At 45.4% G+C, this 20,488-nt stretch overlaps 1 protein-coding gene across 4 annotated transcripts in view; it reads right to left on the bottom strand.

Moving 5' to 3' along the window:
- The window catches only part of LOC119268182 (NADP-specific glutamate dehydrogenase-like), an 11,334-nt gene extending 4,585 nt beyond the window's left edge, over positions 1-6,749 (bottom strand). For 2 of the 4 annotated variants that reach the window (XM_037549753.1, XM_037549754.1), the window contains exons 1-9: positions 5,846-6,745; positions 5,272-5,398; positions 4,964-5,165; positions 4,327-4,413; positions 4,192-4,251; positions 4,008-4,094; positions 3,528-3,599; positions 3,329-3,384; positions 3,162-3,247 (exon numbers count right to left, since the gene is read on the bottom strand). In XM_037549753.1, the coding sequence (XP_037405650.1) occupies positions 3,162-3,247; positions 3,329-3,384; positions 3,528-3,599; positions 4,008-4,094; positions 4,192-4,251; positions 4,327-4,413; positions 4,964-5,165; positions 5,272-5,398; positions 5,846-6,449 (1,381 nt within the window). In that variant the 5' untranslated portion in view covers positions 6,450-6,745. Of the gene's footprint in view, positions 1-3,161; positions 3,248-3,328; positions 3,385-3,527; positions 3,600-4,007; positions 4,095-4,191; positions 4,252-4,326; positions 4,414-4,963; positions 5,166-5,271; positions 5,399-5,845 lie in introns of all 4 variants that reach the window. The other 2 variants (XR_005132968.1, XR_005132967.1) reach the window with 2 other exon arrangements.
- Between the last annotated feature and the right edge of the window lie 13,739 nt (positions 6,750-20,488).

The following is a 20,488-nucleotide window of genomic DNA, read 5'->3' as shown; positions in this document are numbered from 1 at the left end:
ATCTCATCATGTGTCATGCCCCCACGCTCACCAACAAAACGGATCTGCCAAACGCAAACATAGGCACATAGTTGAGGTTGGTCTAGCCCTTCTTGCCGGCGCTTCCATGCCCCTCAAGTTTTGGGACGAAGCTTTTCTCATGGCCGTTCACATTATCAACATGCTCCCTAGTCGAGTCATCAACAATGAAACACCCACAGAACGGCTCCTTTATGTCAAACCCGACTACACATCACTCCGCGTATTTGGGTGTGCCTGTTGGCCTAATCTCCGACCATACAACTCTTGCAAACTTATGTTTCGCTTGAAACAATGTGTTTTACTTGGGTATAGCTCTCAACACAAGGGGGTCAAATGCCTAGATGTCTCTACTGGTCAAGTTTGCATATCCCGTGATGTTGTGTTCGATGAAACTAAATTCCCTTTTGCTGGTCTACATCCAAATGCCGGCGCCTTACTTCGAAAAGAAATCCTTCTTCTACCTCCAAATCTAACCAGCTTTGATCATGGGGAGTATAACTCTAATGATTCTATTGTGACTAACCCTCACACCACTTTGCATGAGTTGTGTGATGATACAGGGAGCCATGCTGAAGAAAACGGAGTTGAAAACGGTGAAGAAAATCGCCCAACAGGGCCATATTTCATGTGCCAGGATTTGGGGAGCAAATCACTCTCGGGATCGATGCCCGCAGGCGCGGCAGACCTGACAGCAGGATCCGCCCCGGGATCACCGCTTGCAGATCGGTCGGGCTGATACTCTCTGGATTCCGCGCCCTCCGCTGCTTCCCCCGCACCCGACTGCGCGTCAGCAGGCGGCCCCGCCTACGCCACGCGGCAGCCAGCGGCTGGTGGCGACGGCCTGCACTCACCAAGGCCCACGGGCAGTCGTTTTCCCGTCCAGCCTGTCTGCTACAAGCGGCGGGATCTGCGTCGGCCGACTGGCGTGGGCCCCACGCCTGGCACGCGCGAGGAATCGGCCCAATCATTGCCGCGTGATGAGCCTCGCCAGGCGGGATCTTCTGCGACGCGTGTGGCTCCGTCTCATGCCGCTGCTTCGTTCCCGCGCACAGAGGATCCAGCCTCTGTTCCAACGCGGCTGCCGCGGACCCTCGTGAATCCACCTCAGGATCGGCTACTGCAGCTCACACGGGATCTTCTGCGCTGGAGCCAGCTACGTTACGACGCACTCGTCTCCAACAAGGGATAATACAACCCATAAATTATAAACGTATGACAAAATTTGGGATGATATGTTCCACAGGTGAACCAGGCGAGCCATATTCACTTGGAAGCCCTTGGTGATGAAAATTGGAAGAAAGCAATGAAAGAAGAGTACATGGCCCTAAAGAGAAACAACACATGGCACTTGGTTCCTTCACGGCAAGGTAAAAACCTCATTGATTGCAAGTGGGTATTTAGGATTAAGAGAAAATCCGATGGAACCATTGATTGTTACAAAGCAAGACTTGTAGCAAAAGGCTTTAAACAACGGTATGGCATAGACTATGAGGATACCTTTAGTCCAGTTGTAAAAGCTGCCACTATCCGTCTTGTTTTGTCCATTGCTGTTTCCAGGGGCTGGAGTCTCAGACAGCTAGACATACAGAATGCGTTTTTGCATGGTGTTCTGGAAGAGGAAGTGTACATGAAACAACCTCCTGGGTTTGAAAACAAGAATGCACCTTCTCATGTATGCAAGCTTGACAAAGCTTTATATGGACTGAACAGGCTCCTAGAGCATGGTACTCGCGGTTGAGTCACAAAATGCAAGCACTTGGCTTCATTCCTTCAAAGTCTGACACCTCCTTGTTCATTTACAACAAATGCAACACTCACATATTTGTTCTCATATATGTTGACGATATTATTGTCACAAGTTCATCTGATGAGGCTATCACAGGACTTTTAAAGGATCTCAGTGCAGAGTTCGCTCTCAGGGACCTTGGAGAATTGCATTACTTCCTAGGGATAGAAGTGAAGAAACATGAGGATGGACTTCATCTCTCCCAGGAAAAGTACGCAACAGATCTGGTAAAAAAGGCTGGTTTGCAAGGGAGTAAACCCTCACCTACTCCACTATCCAGTTCAGAAAAATTGTCCCTTACAGAAGGGCAGCCTTTGGGTCAAGATGACAGCACAAGATATAGGAGTCTGGTAGGTGCACTTCAATATTTGACTCTTACACGGCCTGATATCTCATTTGTTGTTAATAAGGTATGTCAGTTTCTTCATGCACCCACCACAGTTCACTGGACTGCTGCAAAGCGTATAGTTCGATATGTCAAGAATACTCTTAATATTGGTCTGAATTTCAGTAAGTTATCATCTACACTTTTGAGTGCTTTCTCAGATTCTGACTGGCAGGGTGCCTGGATGACAGGCGGTCCACTGGTGGCTTTGCGGTATTTTTTGGTCCAAATTTAATTTCATGGTGTGCAAGAAAACAGGCCACTGTCTCTCGCTCCAGCACAGAGGCAGAATACAAAGCATTGGCAAATGCTACACTGAGATCATATGGGTGCAATCACTGCTAAAAGAACTTGGTGTAAAGAGTACTCAAGTTCCATGTTTATGGTGTGATAACCTGGGTGCTACATACTTGTCTGCTAATCCAGTGTTTCATGCTAGGACCAAACACATTGAGATTGATTTTCACTTTGTCAGAGAACGAGTGGCTCAGAAGAAACTTCATATATGTTTTGTGCATTCCAAGGATCAGATAGCAGATGGATTCACAAAACCTTTACCCACAAGAAGCTTTGAAGACTTCAAACATAATCTCAACTTGATGGAGTTGTGATTAAGGGAGGGTGTTAAACACATATACATGTTACATTGGTCTTCAGAGTTGGCGCACAGGAGACGTACAGGAGATAGACTAGGTTGTTAGACAAGTCATTCAATATCTTGTAAAACCTCTTATCTCTTTATCTCTTCCTCTCCAAGTTGTAATCTCCTCCAACAAACTTGTATGCGCTATTGTCAGGGAGGTGCGCCCCTGCAGCCTATAACACGTAACGTGCCCCCTCACATCGAGGGTAAGACGCTTTCGCCTATTCGCACAATGGCGACAGACTTTTGATTATGCTCCTGACCACCGATGTACCTCACAATATTTCCTGTTTAAGTAATTCAACTTAAGCTTTAAATCTGCATACCTGAGACTGTAACAGGAATAGCTTCACATGACAGAAGCTTTTCCAAGACATGCATTGCTATCTTTCCTGAACCACTTATCACACATCTGCACAAATTACACACATAAGAAAGCTGCCAAATCAATAAATTACAATACCAGTAAAACAAATGGATCCCTGTCAACAACCTTAATCCTTTGAGCTCCTTATTCATATCAGCAAGTACAACACGTGCAAAAAATACCTGTGACAAGTTACACAATATTTGTTTTAGTAGGAAAAAATTGTCAGCACATGTGGCAAAAGCATTACTTTGTGAAAGAACTGTGCCACGTGAAAAGATAGCGACTAGTTGTGCTCATAAGAGGAGTTAAGATACCACTTTACCAGCCCGTATCCAGTAGCTTCTGTTCTAAAACTAGAACCAGACCAGAAGATCTTAGGCCCTGTAAAATTTCCCTGCATAAGAACAGCAATGAAATCTACAGAAAAGAGAAAAGATATTTGAACCAAAGAGCTGAAAGTAGAAACCGATCAAACAGTCTTCAAGTAGACTAAAGGGACTAGTAGAACCAAGAGACACGTTCAACATCAGGACAGGAACACCTTTTCTCAGAGAATGTAACGAGTAAAAATACACTACCACTTCAGGAACAAATTCTAAGTTAGACAACTATAATGACAATATATATTATCCAGTAGAGAACTATAAATTCAAAAGCAACTTTAAAAAGATGTCCCGGTATTCTAAATAGGGAAGGGCAATGCTTTAGATAAATTCTTAGTGAGTAACAACAGGAAGAACGACACCTAAAGGGGATCGGCATAAACATTGTTCTGGGTAACATGTATGGTACTATGGTGTACCTGAAAATGACCAGAAAGGCGTCTGTACTGCCCAAAAAGGAAACCCATTTCCCTTGGACCAACACCAACATCTTCAGCAGGAAAATCCTACATCACAAACTGAAGCATGAATTTCTGCCACTTAACTAATTTAGAAATAAATGGCAAATTCTTAAAAAAATGCACGTAATACAATGCGAGGTACCTGATCAGGGCCCAAGTATCTATACAGCTCATCCATGAAACTTTGACAAAAGCGCATTACCTGGCATGGAAAAATATCCATATTTACATGCAGTAAATATTGTTGCCCAGAGGAAATAAAATACAACACGAATACCTCAATTTCACTTTTACCCTTTGGATCAAAATCGCTCCCTCCAGCAGCACCTCCAAGTTTATATAGTGACAGAGCATTCTTCAGAGTCTGCACAAAGGGAAATTGCTTAGAATGGTACATTGAATTCTCATGTAAGATTACAGGTTCGACGTCCACTGAAAACACCCTCTCGGTTTAGCGGTCACTTCTCAATCCCAATACGTACTAATAGATTACGAAATCATCGTACAGCAGTGCAAGCACCCAAAATTTATATAACTTGACTCTATTTGCACACTATTAGACATTTATCTTCTCGTGGCAGAAGTAAACACAGTGCAAATTTCCACCATTTGCACATCCACGCAAACCCCATTGTACACACACAAAATAAAATGAAGACTTTCTTAGGAAACATGCCATTGGCTTTAGAATCTAGTATGAAATAAGGGGGAAAATTCATTACAATTTGCATCAAAGCTCACGTTATTTTGTAGTTCATTACTTGTATGTAGGTGCATTATATCATTTGTTACAATAACTGAATCAAAGGTAGTCTGATACAAAAACAGAAAAACAAATGGTACAAGAATGAAGAACAGGTTGTAGCAGGAGGTTGTTTACATGAAAAATGCATGTCGGACAAGTATGCTAATACCTGCTCAAAAGCTAAAAACTTTGCCACACTTAAGTTCATGGACGGGTGGAAACGGAGACCACCTCTGCATGGACCTAAAGCCTGACTGAACTGCACACGGAAACCTCGATTGACATGAGCTTCACCTCTGTCATCAACCCATGGCACTCTGAAGATAAAACATCTCTCAGGTTCTAATAAACGCTCCAATATCTGAACATATCTGAAAAATCAACATCAGAAACCATGTTATACTTGAGGAGATACTGTTCCTCAGGAAGGGGAGAGGAAGAGGGAGGGAGAGAGAGAGAGAGAGAGAGAGAGCTAACTGTGAGTTCTTCACCAAAACTGGTTCTATAGAATGAACCACCTCCTGTATAGACTGTATAAATTCAGCTTCATGAGGGTCCTTCTTGAAGAGAGATTCAAGTATTGAAGCTGCTGTTTTCGACAAAGCTGAAATGGGAAATGAAAATTAAGATAAGTACACCTTTTAAATTGTTTCAGTTTGATATAAAACGGAGCACGTCCAAAAAAAAGCTTCCAAAATTTGGAATACATAGTTACTAACTGTTTAGTGGAAGACTAGATTATTGGAACTTGGACCTATCTATTTATTTGCTTATGCTATGTTTCATTTCCTCCAATCTAACACGAAAGCACTGCCAACTGTGTACCGTTGGCATCGGATCATCAAACAAACAAATATTAAAAGTTCTTACGAAGTTACTATGACTACACCTAAACATATTATAAACATTATGGCAAAAAACTAGAAACCAAAAGGCAAAAATCAAACTACTTGTTAATAAGCACGAACTTGGTAATACATTTCCTAATCCCCTGAAATATCGACAAGCAAACCCACAGCATAATCGCAGGAGGTCAGGCAACACCACCAACCTTTGACATAAACCGGCCTCTCTATCTCAGGAGTTTGCACCTTCTCCTTGGAGGCTGACTGCAGTCGGAGCGCCTCCTTATGCAGCAAGCTATTGTTGTGCTCCTCTAGCGCACTCATCTGCATGTTCTTGCTCCCCTCGTTCCCATAGGGGTTCCGGCGATGCTTGCGGCCATACTCCTTGCAGACGGTGCAGAAGATTCTGCTGGTGTTGTCGTGCACGGCCACATAGGCCCACTTGTATGTGTCCGCCCACTCATCCCGCCATTTCTTGACCACCTTCTTCTTCTTCTTCTTGGTATGCGCCGACAGCCTCAGCATCCCTGCCCGTTCCTCTGCTTGCGGTGGCGTGGGCTGCGGTTGGCCGTCCACTGCGCCAGGCTGCGAGCACGGGATGAGGAAGCTCTTGTGGTCATCGGCAGGGACAACGGGGTCTTGAGGGTGATGGCAGGTCACGCCCTCGAGTGCGGCGCCCGAGAAAGTGGGATCTTCACACTGGTCGATCTCGAGGTCGATCTCCTCACCGATGCCGCGCACCGACAGGTGGTGCTGCTGGTGTCGCTGGTGCTGCCGTAGCAGGTTGATCTCGTCCATGGACGAGTTCATGCGTACACGCGGTGCGACATGCGGAGCAGCGCACGGGAGGGGACTCGATTCGCCGCTCGCACCAGCCAGCGCCGAGTAAATCCGGCTCTGTTAGGCGCGGCCAAATGGGGGATTTGGCTCTAGGGTTTGAGGAATTGGGCACCGCGGAGCCGGCGCCGCCGGTGGCTGAGATCGAGGAATGTGTCGATCTGGCGCGCAGAGAACGGGGGCAAGGAGGGGTTTCGGCGGCGGCGAGACGGTGTTCTGTGAGGGCGAGGAAACACTGCCGCGGCCCGCGGTGGCCGCTGCTTGGTCGCGATTCCCGACAAGGTAGAGCAACAAACGGTCAGGACAAAGGTTGGGCCTGTGGCTGAGTCGTGGGCGTCTGATTTGTGATGGACGGCTGAGATCGTTGTCGACCGGACCGACGCCCGTTGGTTTGTCTTGTTCCAAACTTTTTTCGGGGAAGCACTCATCAATCATGCACCGAAAAAAAATACAAAAGTAATAGAAATTGCGTCCATGATTATAGACCATCTAGCATCCACTAAAAACACGGGGGCGTGTTTGGTTGCCCGCATTAGACCCAGCCTGATCCACGCATGAAGAAAATGATCCGTTTGGTTGCATGTGTTTATTATGCGGCCTGCATGACACGATTTTTAAAGGACACTTAGGCCTAACTTGTTGAAAACGCTCAGATCGGCAGTTTCTAGCGAGCTAGGCTAAGGCGAATGCACAAGGTGAGCCACTTGCATGAGGGGAGATGGGAGGGATACGAGCTGGTATGCAGCCTGTGCGTGCTTATCTTCTCCTATCTTGAGTAACTTTCCCTCCAATTCTGTTCTTCCTAGCCTCTTCCGATCTACACAACGATGCTTCGATTCGAGGTAAGCTCTACACAAAAAATATGCACCTCGATGCTACGGTTTCATTCAGGCGATCAGTTCGTAGTTTCGTCGACCGTAAGTTCTTAAATTCGTCTTCCCGTTTGAGGCTGTTCTTAATGAATTTTGTCAGATTCATCGTGCACGATCGATCGTTTGAAATTTCCTTTGACCAGTAGCCTAATCTCGCAGTTCCTCACAACATTCGGGTTTAAAGTTTTTGGTTTCGACGATCGTAGCTTCATCTCTCTTTAAGCAGCAGTATAACGCCCTCGATGCGGCTATATCTCCTACATGTCGAAGCACGACTTAGAGGCATAACCGCATTGAAAGTATGTCGCAAGCAAGGCAATCTTCACAACATTCCATGTAATATAGATAATAAAAGGGGAAGGTACATAGTTGGCTTACACTCGCCACGTCAATCAAAGTACATAAATAGCATTACATCATCCAAACACTCATGGCCCGGCTACGGTGCCAAAATAAAAGACCAACCCAACATGCGACATGGTCCCGATCGCCCCAACTGGGCACCACTACTGATCATCAGGGAAAGACACATAGTAACGGCGTGAGTCCTAACTCCCACTTGAGCTCAAACGCGTCATCTGGAACGGAGTCATCAGGCCCTGCATCTGGTTTGGAAGTAATCTGTGAGCCACAGGGACTCAGCAATCTCGCACCCTCGCGATCAAGACTATTTAAGCTTATAGGTAAGACAAGGTAATATGTGTGGAGCTGCAGCAAGCGACTAGCATATATGGTGGCTATCATGTTCGCAAAAGAGAGCGAGAAGAGAAGGCAAAGCGCGAACGAATAACTAGAGAACAACCCGCGGCAAGCATTACTCCAACATCGTGTTCACTTCCCGGACTCCGCCGAGAAGAGACCATCACGGTAACTCACACAGTTGATTCATTTTAATTAAGTTAAGGTTCAAGTTATCTACAACCGGACATTAACAAATTCCCATCTGCCCATAACCGCGGGCACGGCTTTCGAAAGTTCAAATCCCTACAGGGGAGTCCCAACTTAGCCCATGACAAGCTCTCACGGTCAACGAAGGAATATACCTTCTCCCGAGACTTTCCGATCAGACTCGGTATCCCGGTTCTACAAGACACTTCAACAAGTTAAAACAAATCCAGCAACACCGCCCGAATGTGCCGACAAATCCCGATAGGAGCTGCACATATCTCGTTCTCAGGGCACACTCAGATGAGCGCTCCATACAACTAAAACCAAACCTCAAGTTTCCCCGAGGGGGCGCTGCACAGGACTCTAGTTCGGACCAACACTCAGAGGAGCACTGGCCCGGGGGGGGGTTTAAATAAGATGACCCTCGGGCTCCGGAAACTCAAGGAAAAAAGAGGCTAGGTGGCAAATGGTAAAACCAAGGTTGGGCATTGCTGGAGAAGCTTTATTCAAGGCGAACTATCAAGGGGTTCCCATTATCACCCCACCGCGTAAGGAACGCAAAATTCAGGAACATAACACCGATATGACGGAAACTAAGGCGGCAAGAGTGGAACAAAACACTAGGCGAGAGGTCGAGCCTTCCACCCTTTACCAAGTATATAGATGCATTAAGATAACAAGATAATATAATGATATCCCAACAAATAAATAATGTTCCAACAAGGAACGGTCTCCAATCTTCACCTCCAACTAGCAACGCTATAAGAGGGGCTGAGCAAAGTGGTAACATAGTCAATCAACAGTTTGCTAGGACATGGTGGGTTAGAGGTTTGACATGGCTATTTGGGAGGCATGATAAGCAAGTGGTAGGCATCGTAACATAGGCATAGCAAAAGAGCGAGCATCTAGCAAAGCAAAGATAGTAGTGATTTCGAGGGTATGATCATCTTGCCTGCAAAGTTGTCAGAGTTGACTGGATCCTCAAAAGCAAACTCAACGGGCTCCTCGTTAGCGAACTCGTCTCCCGGCTCTACCCAAGCAAGACAAACAAGCAATAAGAACACAATCAACCACGTGCAAACTCAAACAATATGATGCAAACATGGTATGCTATGCGGGATGCGATATGTGATGCATATGCAAGATTTGACAAGGAATGAAAGAACCTGGCCTCAACTTGGAAATCCAAGTGTGCCACTGGAAAGGTGAGATGATCTTGTTTGAAAACGATATAAAGATCACCGGAATCGGAGACACGGTTTAGAAATGGCAAGCAATTCAAATATGGCACCGGTCTGCGATATACAGCAAGTAGCCATCTAAATGCCACAAGTTAAACATGCTACAACACCCAAACATGGCATCAAAATACATGTCAGGGATCCATTCATGATGCTTAATAAAAGATGAACACTGAGCTACGGCCAATTCATCCAATAACAGGTTCAAACAAGCATGGCAAAAGAGCAATTGACAAACAGATTTCAGACTTCGTGAAATTAACACTTGTCTGGAATTTCAGATCAGGTAGCACACTTTGGAGTATGAAAACTATATGCTACAGGAACTAAACATGGCAAAGTAAAGCATGGCATGGAGCTACTCAAAGAGCTTAACAAAAGTCCCTTAGTGACCTTGAGCCAAAAGGGATCAGAAAATACAATTGCAAGCATGTGAACATGGCAAAAACATAATCAGTTCTCAGACTTAGTGAAAAACTGGAGCATGCAAATCAGATATCAAGTAGGCATGTTTACGAGCTCGATGCACTCACTACAGAGCATGTCATGACAATCTAAGCATACACCCCTCAAGAATACATATAATACAAGCTAGACATGGCAATAACAACAATATAGCATGCACGGATCAACTACAACATCCTCGGGAAAATCGCTAACAAGTAGACAATCTGCCCAGATTCACGAAATAGCAAAAGTAGAGCTCGATTGACTCAAGCTAGGGTGCTCCATAATTGCAAAGAAAGATATGGATGGATAGACCACTACAAGATTAACAAATCATCCTTACTGATCATCCTCAAAAGAGGCATGGATCACTAGGAAACAACATGAACATATGGCATATTGATAAAAACAGATCAAGGACTTAGTGGAATTGCTAAGTCCCTGAAATCAGCATTAACGGATGCACCACTTTGCAAGCTTGTTCTAGTCACCACACACATCGCAAAAATATATGGATTGCACCTCTAGAAAGATGGCAAAGCATATAACAAAACATATATAGAGCTCAGGCGCATATCATGCACACAATAATCATGGCAAAAATGACAAATAGCTATTTGGACCAGCAGATCTGACAATTATCCCAAATAGCACTCTTCCAGTAGCATTTCGGGCATCAAGATGAACTCAAATGAAAATGATGCAATGAGATGAAATGATGTACTCTCTGAGATGAACATTTTGATATGCTATATGCCCAAAACGGATCTACGGATGCAAAGTTATGGCACGACGAACATAGCAAAATAGTTAGGGTTTGAGGCAAAAAGTCAACCGAGATATTTTCAGATCTGGGATTTGCACGCAATCCGAGGTTCGTCCTCGAGCTCGTCGGAGAGGGAGTTGGACGCCGGAGGAGGAGGGACGTCGAGGAGGCGGTGGCGGGCGCGGAAGCCGAGGGCGGCGAGCGACAGATCCGGCGCGGCGACGGAGCTGCAGGCGCCGTGGCGGGGCGAGGACGGCCGGGTCGGGCGGCGGCTTGGCGACGGCGGCGCGGGCCACCAAAGCTGGTCCCTCACCGGGGCTGGAGGCAACGGGCGGCGGGGCGCTGCGGAGGCGGCGGCCCGAATCGGCGTGGGGAGAGGGCCGGCGTTGGGCCTGCGGGCCCGCGTCGGTGGGAGGCGGCGAAGAGGTCCCCCGGGGACACGTGGCGGCGAGTGATAGGTCGGCGGCGGCGGCGGACAACGTCCGTGTAACGCCCCAAGACCGATGTGCCAGGTGTCCTCCAGTTATCCGCTGTTGTTTCCTTGTCTTTGCTTGCGTGTCATGCATTTCTTATCATGTCATCATGTGCATTGCATCATCATGTTTAAAACTTGCATTCGTCCGGGTTCTCCTTGTTCCTTCCGTTGTCCGTTCTGAGCCCAGACACACTTGCACGCGCCCGAGGCATGTCCGAAATAGTATTTTATAAGTGGCCAGGAAATGTCCTCAGAGTGGGGTGAAAGTTGGCATGCGGTGTTGTTTTGTTGTTAGTAGGTCGCCTGCCAAGTTTCATCGCATTCGGAGCTCGTTTGATAGCCCAACCGTTAAATATAGCGGCAATAGTAGCCGGTTTAACGTCGGACGTTTTCGGTCTCCGGAAACAGTCGCCGGGCCTCCCTCTCTTCTCTTCTCTCAGCTCGCGACCGTCTACACAGCTCACCACCTATCGCCAGGCCCAACCCAACCTCTCTCGTCAGCTCGCGGACCTCCCCTCGCACGCGTCTGAAAGTTGTCCCGAATCCGACCCGGAGTGTCGCCACCATTGGATCCAGATCATCCCCAAACGTCTACAAAACATCTCCGTTTTGTTTATTGGACTCCCTAGCTTATTTTTCCCGACCGTCCAATTACGATCGGAGGGATTCAGGCGACCCTACCCAAATCCACTCGGGGTATATATTCGGATCAAACCCTAGTCCAATCCATCCATCCCCTCCCCGTCGCCGCCGGCTGCATCGAGTAGCAGCAACGAGCAGGTCGGCTCGCGTTGACCAAGCGAGGCAAGCGCCAGGCCCAGCCTGCTTCTTTGCCGGCCCAGCGCACTCCTCCTCACCCAGCCAGCCTTCTTCCACTGAACCGGGCCAAAGCCCATGGGTGAGGCCTCCCCAGCGCCTCCTTTTTTTTATTGCTGTTTGGGCTAGACAGATTCGGCCCGAGACACGTTTTTTTTCGCTGAACGTTTTTTTCTATTTAACCAGTGCACTGCATATTTACAGAACTGCCCCTATGTTAAACTGCTAATAACTTTTGAACCATGCATCCAAATAAAACATGTCATATATGTATCACGACTAGATTTTCATCTAGTTTAACAATACCCAACTTTCAATCATGTTTGACATGTTTAAAATGATGGTTGCTTTATTTTGCTCTTTTAACATGTTAAAATACTTTAAATCATAACTATTTAACCGTAGCTCCGAATTAAATAAACTTTGTATGTAAATGGGGTAGAATTTTGCCTAGTTTATCATGGTGCACTTGCTTTGCATGTTTAACAACTATAAAATTTGGTTTAGGGCAGAACAGTACCAAACATAATACATGCACATGAGGAGTTTCCAGAATTGTTGTTTGTTGCTTCCGGCCTCATTTAAACTTGACTAGATAGGTAGTTTTACTTTGCTTCACACTCTTGCCATGTTTTACAACATTTAATATTGTTGGGTACATAAACGAGAGAGAACTAAATAAGTCATGTGGTGTTTCGCAAATATGCAACGGAGTTGCATATTGAGCTCCACTTAATTTGTAGTATTGTTTGTTGCACTTTGTCATGCCATGCCTCATTAAACCGTACATGCAACATACTTGATTGTGCATCATGCCATGTTGATGTGTTGGTTGTTTACTATGTCGTTTGCTCCTTTCCGGAGTTGCTTCTTCGGATTGGTTTCGATATCGTCGTGTGTGTGAGGGACCGTTCGACTACGTCTGTTTATCTTCTTCATGGACTCGTTCTTCTTCCTCGTGGGATCTCAGGCAACATGATCATACCCTCGAAATCACTACTATCTTTGCTTTGCTAGATGCTCGCTCTTTTACTATGCTAATGCTACGATGCCTACCATTTGCTTTCAAGCCTCCCAAATTGCCATGTCAAACCTCTAACCCACCATGTCCTAGCAAACCGTTGATTGGCTATGTTACCGCTTTGCTCAGCCCCTCTTATAGCGTTGTTAGTTGCAGGTGAAGATTGAAGTTTGTTCCTTGTTGGAACATGGAGATGTCGTTCCTTGTTGGGACATGTTTACTTGTTGGGATATCACTATATATCTTATTTAATTAATGCATCTATATACTTGGTAAAGGGTGGAAGGCTCGGCCTTATGCCTGGTGTTTTGTTCCACTCTTGCCGCCCTAGTTTCCGTCATATCGGTGTTATGTTCCCGGATTTTGCGTCCCTTACGCGGTTGGGCTATAATGGGAACCCCTTGACAGTTCGCCTTAAGTAAAGCTCTTCCAGCAATGCCCAACATTGGTTTTACCATTCGCCACCTAGCCTTTTCTTTCCCTTGGGTTCTGCAGACTCAAGGGTCATCTTTATTTTAACCCCCCTGGGCCAGTGCTCCTCTGAGTGTTGGTCCGACCGAGTAGACTGCGGGGCCACCTCGGGGCAACTTGAGGGTTGGTTTTACTCGTAGGATGTCTCATCTGAGTGTGCCCTGAGAAAGAGATATGTGCAGCTCCTATCGGGATTTGTCGGCACATTCGGGCGGTGTTGCTGGTTTAGTTTTACCATGTCGAAATGTCTTGTTGTACCGGGATACCGAGTCTGATCGGAACGTCTCGGGTGGAGGTCTATTCCTTCGTTGACCGTGAGAGCTTGTCATGGGCTAAGTTGGGACTCCCCTGCAAGGATTGAACTTTCGAAAGCCGTGCCCGCGGTTATGGGCAGATGGGAATTTGTTAATGTCCGGTTGTAGATAACTTGAACCTTAACTTAATTAAAATGAATCAACTGAGTGTGTTACCGTGATGGCCTCTTCTCGGCGGAGTCCGGGAAGTGGACACGGTGTTGGAGTAATGTTTGCGCAGGTTGCTCTCTAGATTCTCGCTCGCGCTTTGCCCCCTCTTCTCGCTCTCTTTTGCGGATAAGTTAGCCACCATACTTGCTAGTCGCTTGCTGCAGCTCCACTCATATTTTACCTTGCCTTACCTATAAGCTTGAATAGTCTTGATCGTGAGGGTGCGAGATTGCTGAGTCCCTGTGGCTCAGAGATTACTATTACACCAGATGCAGGGCCTGATGATTCCACTCCAGGAGACGCGTATGAGCTCAAGTGGGAGTTCGACGAAGATTCTCAATGATACTATGTTTCCTTTCCCGATGATCAGTAGTGGTGCCCAGTTGGGGGTGATTGGGACCGTTGTCGCATGTTGGGTTCTCTTTATTTTGGCGCCGTAGACGGGCCATGAGTGTTTGGATGATGTAATGTTATTTATGTACTTGATTGACGTGGCGAGTGTAAGCCAACTATGTTATCTCCCTTTTTATTATCATATTACATGGGATGTTGTGAAGATTGCCTAACTTGCGACATATGCCTTCAATGCGATTATGTCTCTAAGTCATGCCTCGACACGTGGGAGCTATATTCGCATCAAGGGCGTTACAGTCCGGCCGTCCGGATTTTTGTCCGGCGGCTGGAGGAGGAGGGGGACTAGGGTTTAACCCGTGATTTTGAAAGGGGGAGATATATATAGGCATAGAGGGAGCTAGGAGAGTCCAAATGAGGTGCGGTTTTCGGCCACGCGATCGTGATCGAACGCTCTAGATGATGGAGAGGGTTTTGGTGGGTTTTGGGCCAAATTGGAGGGGTGTTGGGCTGCAACACACACGAGGCCTTTTCGGTCCCTCGGTTAACCGTTGGAGCATCAAACGAAGTCCAAATGGTACGAAACTTGACAGGCGGTCTACCGGTAGTAAACCAAGGCCGCTTGGCAAGTCTCGGTCCAATCCGGAAATGTTTAATCCCCACACACGAAAGAAAGGTAGAAATGACCACCGGAGGAGAACGGAGCGCCGGAATGCAAAACGGACAACAGGGAAAATGCTCAAATGCATGAGACAAAAACGTATGCAAATGCAATGCACGTGATGACATGATATGAGATGCATGACAACGATAACAACACACGGAGAAAAAAACCCGAACCCAAGAAAATAAAATAACTTAATGTTGGAAACGGCAAGAGTTGGATTACATATTAGGTAAATCATATCCGGGGTGTTACAAGCAGTCTACTGCACTGACGCCGCCATGTCGAGCTCCTCTGTCCTCTGCTCAGAGCCCTCCTATTCGTCTCTCTCAATGCCGAAGCCCTTCCCCTTGATCTCCTTGCCCACGTCCTACTACACTAGAGTCGTTTCCAGCGTCGCTCATCTCGGCCTACTCTCTGTCATCCTCCTACTGCACTGACGCTGCAATGGTGTGCACACTGCTTTCTTGTGTCCTCTGCCTCCGTGCACACTGAAGTTCGCCGTGTCGCCGACAGGGTTGATCATCTTGGCCTCCTCTCTCTCGCCCTACTACACCGGAGTCATTTTCGGTGTCGATCATCTCGGCCTCCTCTCTCGTCCACTACACTGACGATACCATGGCACGGGCACTGCATTCTCCTCCTCCTCTATCGACTGTCTTTGCGCGAGCACCGCAACTAGTTCACCGACGGTGTCGCTCGCCGTGCCGCCGACGGGGTCGCTCATCCACGAGTCCATGCTCGTCATGTCGGACACGGCGCCACGGCCACTATCCACCGCAGTCGCCATGGTCCGATGTACACTGCATTTCTTCTCCCACTTCCTCTGCTATCTCTTAACCATGTGTGCTAAGTGCAAGTGCTAGCTCTTAATCATACCCCATGCGGGCAACCAAACAGCGTGTAGTTGCATGCGCCGAGACAATGCAGGCAACCAAACAACATGCCAAAGTTGATCTCCTAATCCAGGCAGTCCATATGCAGGCAACCAAACAACTCGCAGATGTCGCATATGAGGCTGTTTTTCTAGAGCCAGGCCAAGTGGAGATGTGTATGCAACGCGGGTACTGTACGCGACGGCAACCAAACACGCCCTAGGACGAGCCATGACGCGCCATCATCGTCTCTCTCTCTCTCTAAAATTGGACAAACTTGGTTTTAGTAGACTATGGGGAAGCCATCGTGCTAAGGCCCCAAAGGACCAGGGGACCAGAACAAAAACCGTTGTTGTTGAATAGAACTAGAAAAGTGTAGATCGAAATGATCGAACTTGTAAACACATTAAAGCAGACAAACAAATATATGATCCAAGTAGATCCACCAAAAACAAACACCAACCGAATCCTGCGAGATCCGTAAGAGACACACCCCCACCAGCCCTCGACGATGCTGGACGCACCGCTGGGACGGGAGCTAGGTGGGGAGAACATTATTCCATTTTCAAGGAGTCTTCGCAGCCCTTCCTTCCTGAGCAAGACACATACCCTAAACAAACTCTACAAAATATCTAAAAACAAAGTGGGAGCTCTACCGCCGGCAAACGCTTGGACCCACTGTGCCTCCATGGCCCTAAGGCCACAGAAGAAGAGGTAGATCAGCGGCGACGCCGATAGGAGGCGAGAAACCCCTAGTCATCTTGGAGGCTCTCGTGGGGAAGGGTCGAGAAGGTAGCAAATGGGAGGCAAGGAAATCCTATTCCTCACCCTGTTGTGCGCTTTGCAACCAATGCAGAGGTAGCAGGCGACCTTTTGGGTAAGTACTTTGTATTACTCAAATAGCAAGGTCACATTCCTCATTACAATGATTTGCGACCACATTTGGTCCAATTCCTAGCCAAAAGACAATGTGTTTCTGACATATACGAAAATTCATCAACGGGTGGTTTGCACAATTTTGAGATCGATGCACATGAGTAATACACATATTCCGTTCCCCCAGCATCAATGTTATTTCATCCACCATGAAGGTGTATGGAGGGCCAACCAAACTCCCCCTTGCTTGGGGGAGGGGGTAAGGCACCCCCTAGTCGGCCAACCCACCCCCTTGGCACATATAAAAGGAGGGGTAGAGTGCACCAAGGAGGGCACCCAACCAACCATGGTCGCCCCCTCTCCCTGGTCGTCGCCCCTCCTCTAGTTGGCCTCCGTCCGCTCTTTCTCCTTTAGATCACATCTAGTGCAGCTGCTAGTACTTCATCTCGTAGACTCTCTCTACTCTTGGTGTGCTAGTCCACATTTTGCCGCGGGTTCCTGGTGTGGTATTCGTGTTTACCTTGGAGACGTCAAACACTTTGGAGTTCAACCAAATGAACCTTCACGAGGAGAAGTACAACTTAGCTGCGAGAGTTGGAGGACTTTATCGGCACCATCAACTTCTCCATGGCACTAACGTGATCATTGAACGCCTCAAATGTATCTATGATTTTTATCATTTCATGTTATACTTTTATCACTTTGGCATAATTTTTGGCACCAATTTATATTATTTTTTAGACTAACCTATTAATTCAGTGCCCAATGCTAGTTGATGTTTTTAGGCTTTTTAGGAAAATCAAATTTATCAAACATAAAAAAATCTAGAAAAACATCAATGAAAGATCCGAAAGGATCTGGCAGCAACAGATATAGGCCTGGGGGCTACCTGTGCCCCCACACGCCCAAGCGGCGCATGGGCCCCCGGTGGTAAGATTTATACCGTCTTGGTCCATACGTCTTTATATGCCTCTAAAAAGCCTCGGGATTTTATCGTCCAGATTTTTCCGCCGCCACACAATAGTTGGGTTCAACCGTGCAAGTAAGCTACCATAGTGATAAAACGTGAAAAAGGCTTGTATTTGTATTTTTAACACTAAGGATAAAATGGATGGTTCCCTAGTTATCCTTCGAACGTAGGGTGAAGACAATAAACCATCTACTTCATGCCACCATACTCATTGCAATACTCTATTTTTAACTTAGTACTTTAGGATGCATGTTGGACAACAGTCTTGGGGGGAGTATTAGCTATAGATGCAGTCGGATAATAGTCTATAGATTTACGGATGTGATGCTCCACTAGTGCAGAACCGGGCAATAGCACCGGTTCGTAAGGCCCTTTAGTGCCGGTTCGGTAACCGACACTAAAGTGTGGGCACTAAAGGCCCCCCTTTAGTACCGGTTCAGCACGAACCAGTGCTAAAGGGCAACCACGTGGCACGAGCCAGCTCCGGGGCGCGTAGGACATTAGTACCGGTTGGTAACACCAACCGGTGCTAAATGTTTGGGTGTGTTTTGGTTTTATTTTTATTTTTACTTTAGTTTTGTGTTTTCAATTTAATTTAGTGATTGTTTTACATTATAATGAGTTGTTAAATCATTAGGTGAAAGTACTGCAGATTAGTTTGACTGGATGCATGTGGATCCTAGCTAAGTCATCAAGTATATGCCATATCCATATTATATATACTTGATCACCTAATTAAGTGATCGAGGTAATATGGATATGACATATACTTGATCACTTAGCTAGAATCCATCCAGTTGAAACTAATCTGCGGTTTCTTTCATAAATGATATAATAACTCATCATCATATTAATATAAAAACTCTTGCATCTTATATATCATCACCAACAACAGTTTTCATAGCTAGCTAAAAATCATCATATAATAGTCATCTCATTACCACTACTTAATCATCATATAGTCATTACCACTATCTAATCACCACCAACACTAGCTTAAAGAAGAAACATTCACTTGTACCAGAAGCCAAGATATCATCGAGTTCAACATGGTAATGATATTATAAGCGTTCATAACACCACAAAAGCAAATCACTCTTTGAGATTAAGTTCAGGACGAAGAACACGGACATGAGAGGACAAGTACTAAGAGCATGAACTAGCTAATCACTCCTGCTGCTCTCTCTCAGGTAAAATAGCATAGAACATGTATAGCTTTCCTGATTCATCATATTGGAGTATGCAGATGAACCTGTCTCCTAATCATGGGTTGCGCTTCTGATTGCTGCCCCCTAGTACTTCTCTGCGATCATTCACAATTTTGCTCCAGTCTTTTACTATTAAGCATTCCTCGCTATTAGAAATCCTGAATGCACTAAAGTGCATTGTAGGATATCTTGGCCGTAAGCTAACAATATTCATGGTACCTTTAGTCTCGATCCAATCAGGCACAACATTCATCGGGAGTCCCTGTTGAAGAACATCGTATAGTAACATACTTAGCAATGGAGTTTAGCTTAAAAAAATAATGTATGCAAAAGATGCACTGAGGAGAAATAGTAGAAATCTTACCATCTTTCCTAAATATATGTGACCGTAGTTCAGTATGAACACTATTGGTCGCACGTTTTGAGTACTAACATTTCTAAGTGCGGGGAAAAAATTTGTCTTGACAGCATCAAGATCCTCAAGCCATGAAACATAATGACTTGTCTCCTCGCAGTTTAGTTCAGCCCCGGGACAGTGGACGATCCTGTCTACCAAGTGACGGACATGTTTGCTTGATTGGAAATAAGCTATCAATATAAATTACTTGTCAACTCTTTTTGAATAAACAATATCGAAGACATAAATATGGTTGAGAAACTCCATAATGGTAGAACTGGAGGCATCTGCACATCGACCCAGATGTCTCTATTACCTTCAATATCATCTTCCGGATGAATATCAAAGGTGATAACCATATCAGGCTCAAATGCATAAGTCTTGCATAGTGCTTGCCAAGTTTTGCATTCAAAATAGGTGTATGTGTCTGCATTGTATAATTTGACGTTGAAGGTATAACCATGCTCGGTCTTCAAGTAAACTTTTTTACCTCCATAGTTTTGTTAGGACTGAAACCTATCTTATCCAAGACAAAAAAATTTGCATGGCAGGGGATACGCTAGTAGAATAGTGAAAAGATTAAAATTAAAAGTTGAGGCAAATGAAGCATAAGTCATGCTTAATTATGAAAAAAGACTTGTCGTTCTGACTTACTGTATCCACTTTGAAGTTCTCATCCAGCTTGATGCTAAAGCGCCTATCATCAACTAGAAAATTTCTGCCGCACAGGCCACGCTGGTCTTCGCAGTATTCACAGATAATGAAATCGTGTTCGTCGTCAAACGACATTCCTATGTTCATAGGTGAAACATTAAACACTTATTAGTTCTATTAATTCAACTAATTCAACTAGTTCTGTTAATTCAGCTAGTTCAACTAATTAATTCAACTAATTCAACTAAGCACTTACGAAAAATATACCTAAATAAAGTAGCTCAACTAATTCAACTAACTAGTTCAACTAATTAATTCAACTAATTCAACTAAACTAGTTCTATTAATTTTCTTACTAAAAATAAGGTAGCTAGTTCTATATAGTAAATGTTAATTAGATAATAAAATCTCATATAACTAAAAATAAGGTAGCTAGTTCTATATAGTAAAATGTTCATATATAGATGAAACATTAAACACTTACTAGTTCTATTAATTCAACTAAATAAACTAGTTCTATTAATTTTCTTACTAAAATATATAAAGTAGCTATATA

The sequence above is a fragment of the Triticum dicoccoides genome, chromosome 3A (genome assembly GCF_002162155.2).
Source record: "Triticum dicoccoides isolate Atlit2015 ecotype Zavitan chromosome 3A, WEW_v2.0, whole genome shotgun sequence".
Taxonomy (NCBI): domain Eukaryota; kingdom Viridiplantae; phylum Streptophyta; class Magnoliopsida; order Poales; family Poaceae; genus Triticum; species Triticum dicoccoides.
This window is presented reverse-complemented; position numbering and strand designations above follow the sequence as displayed.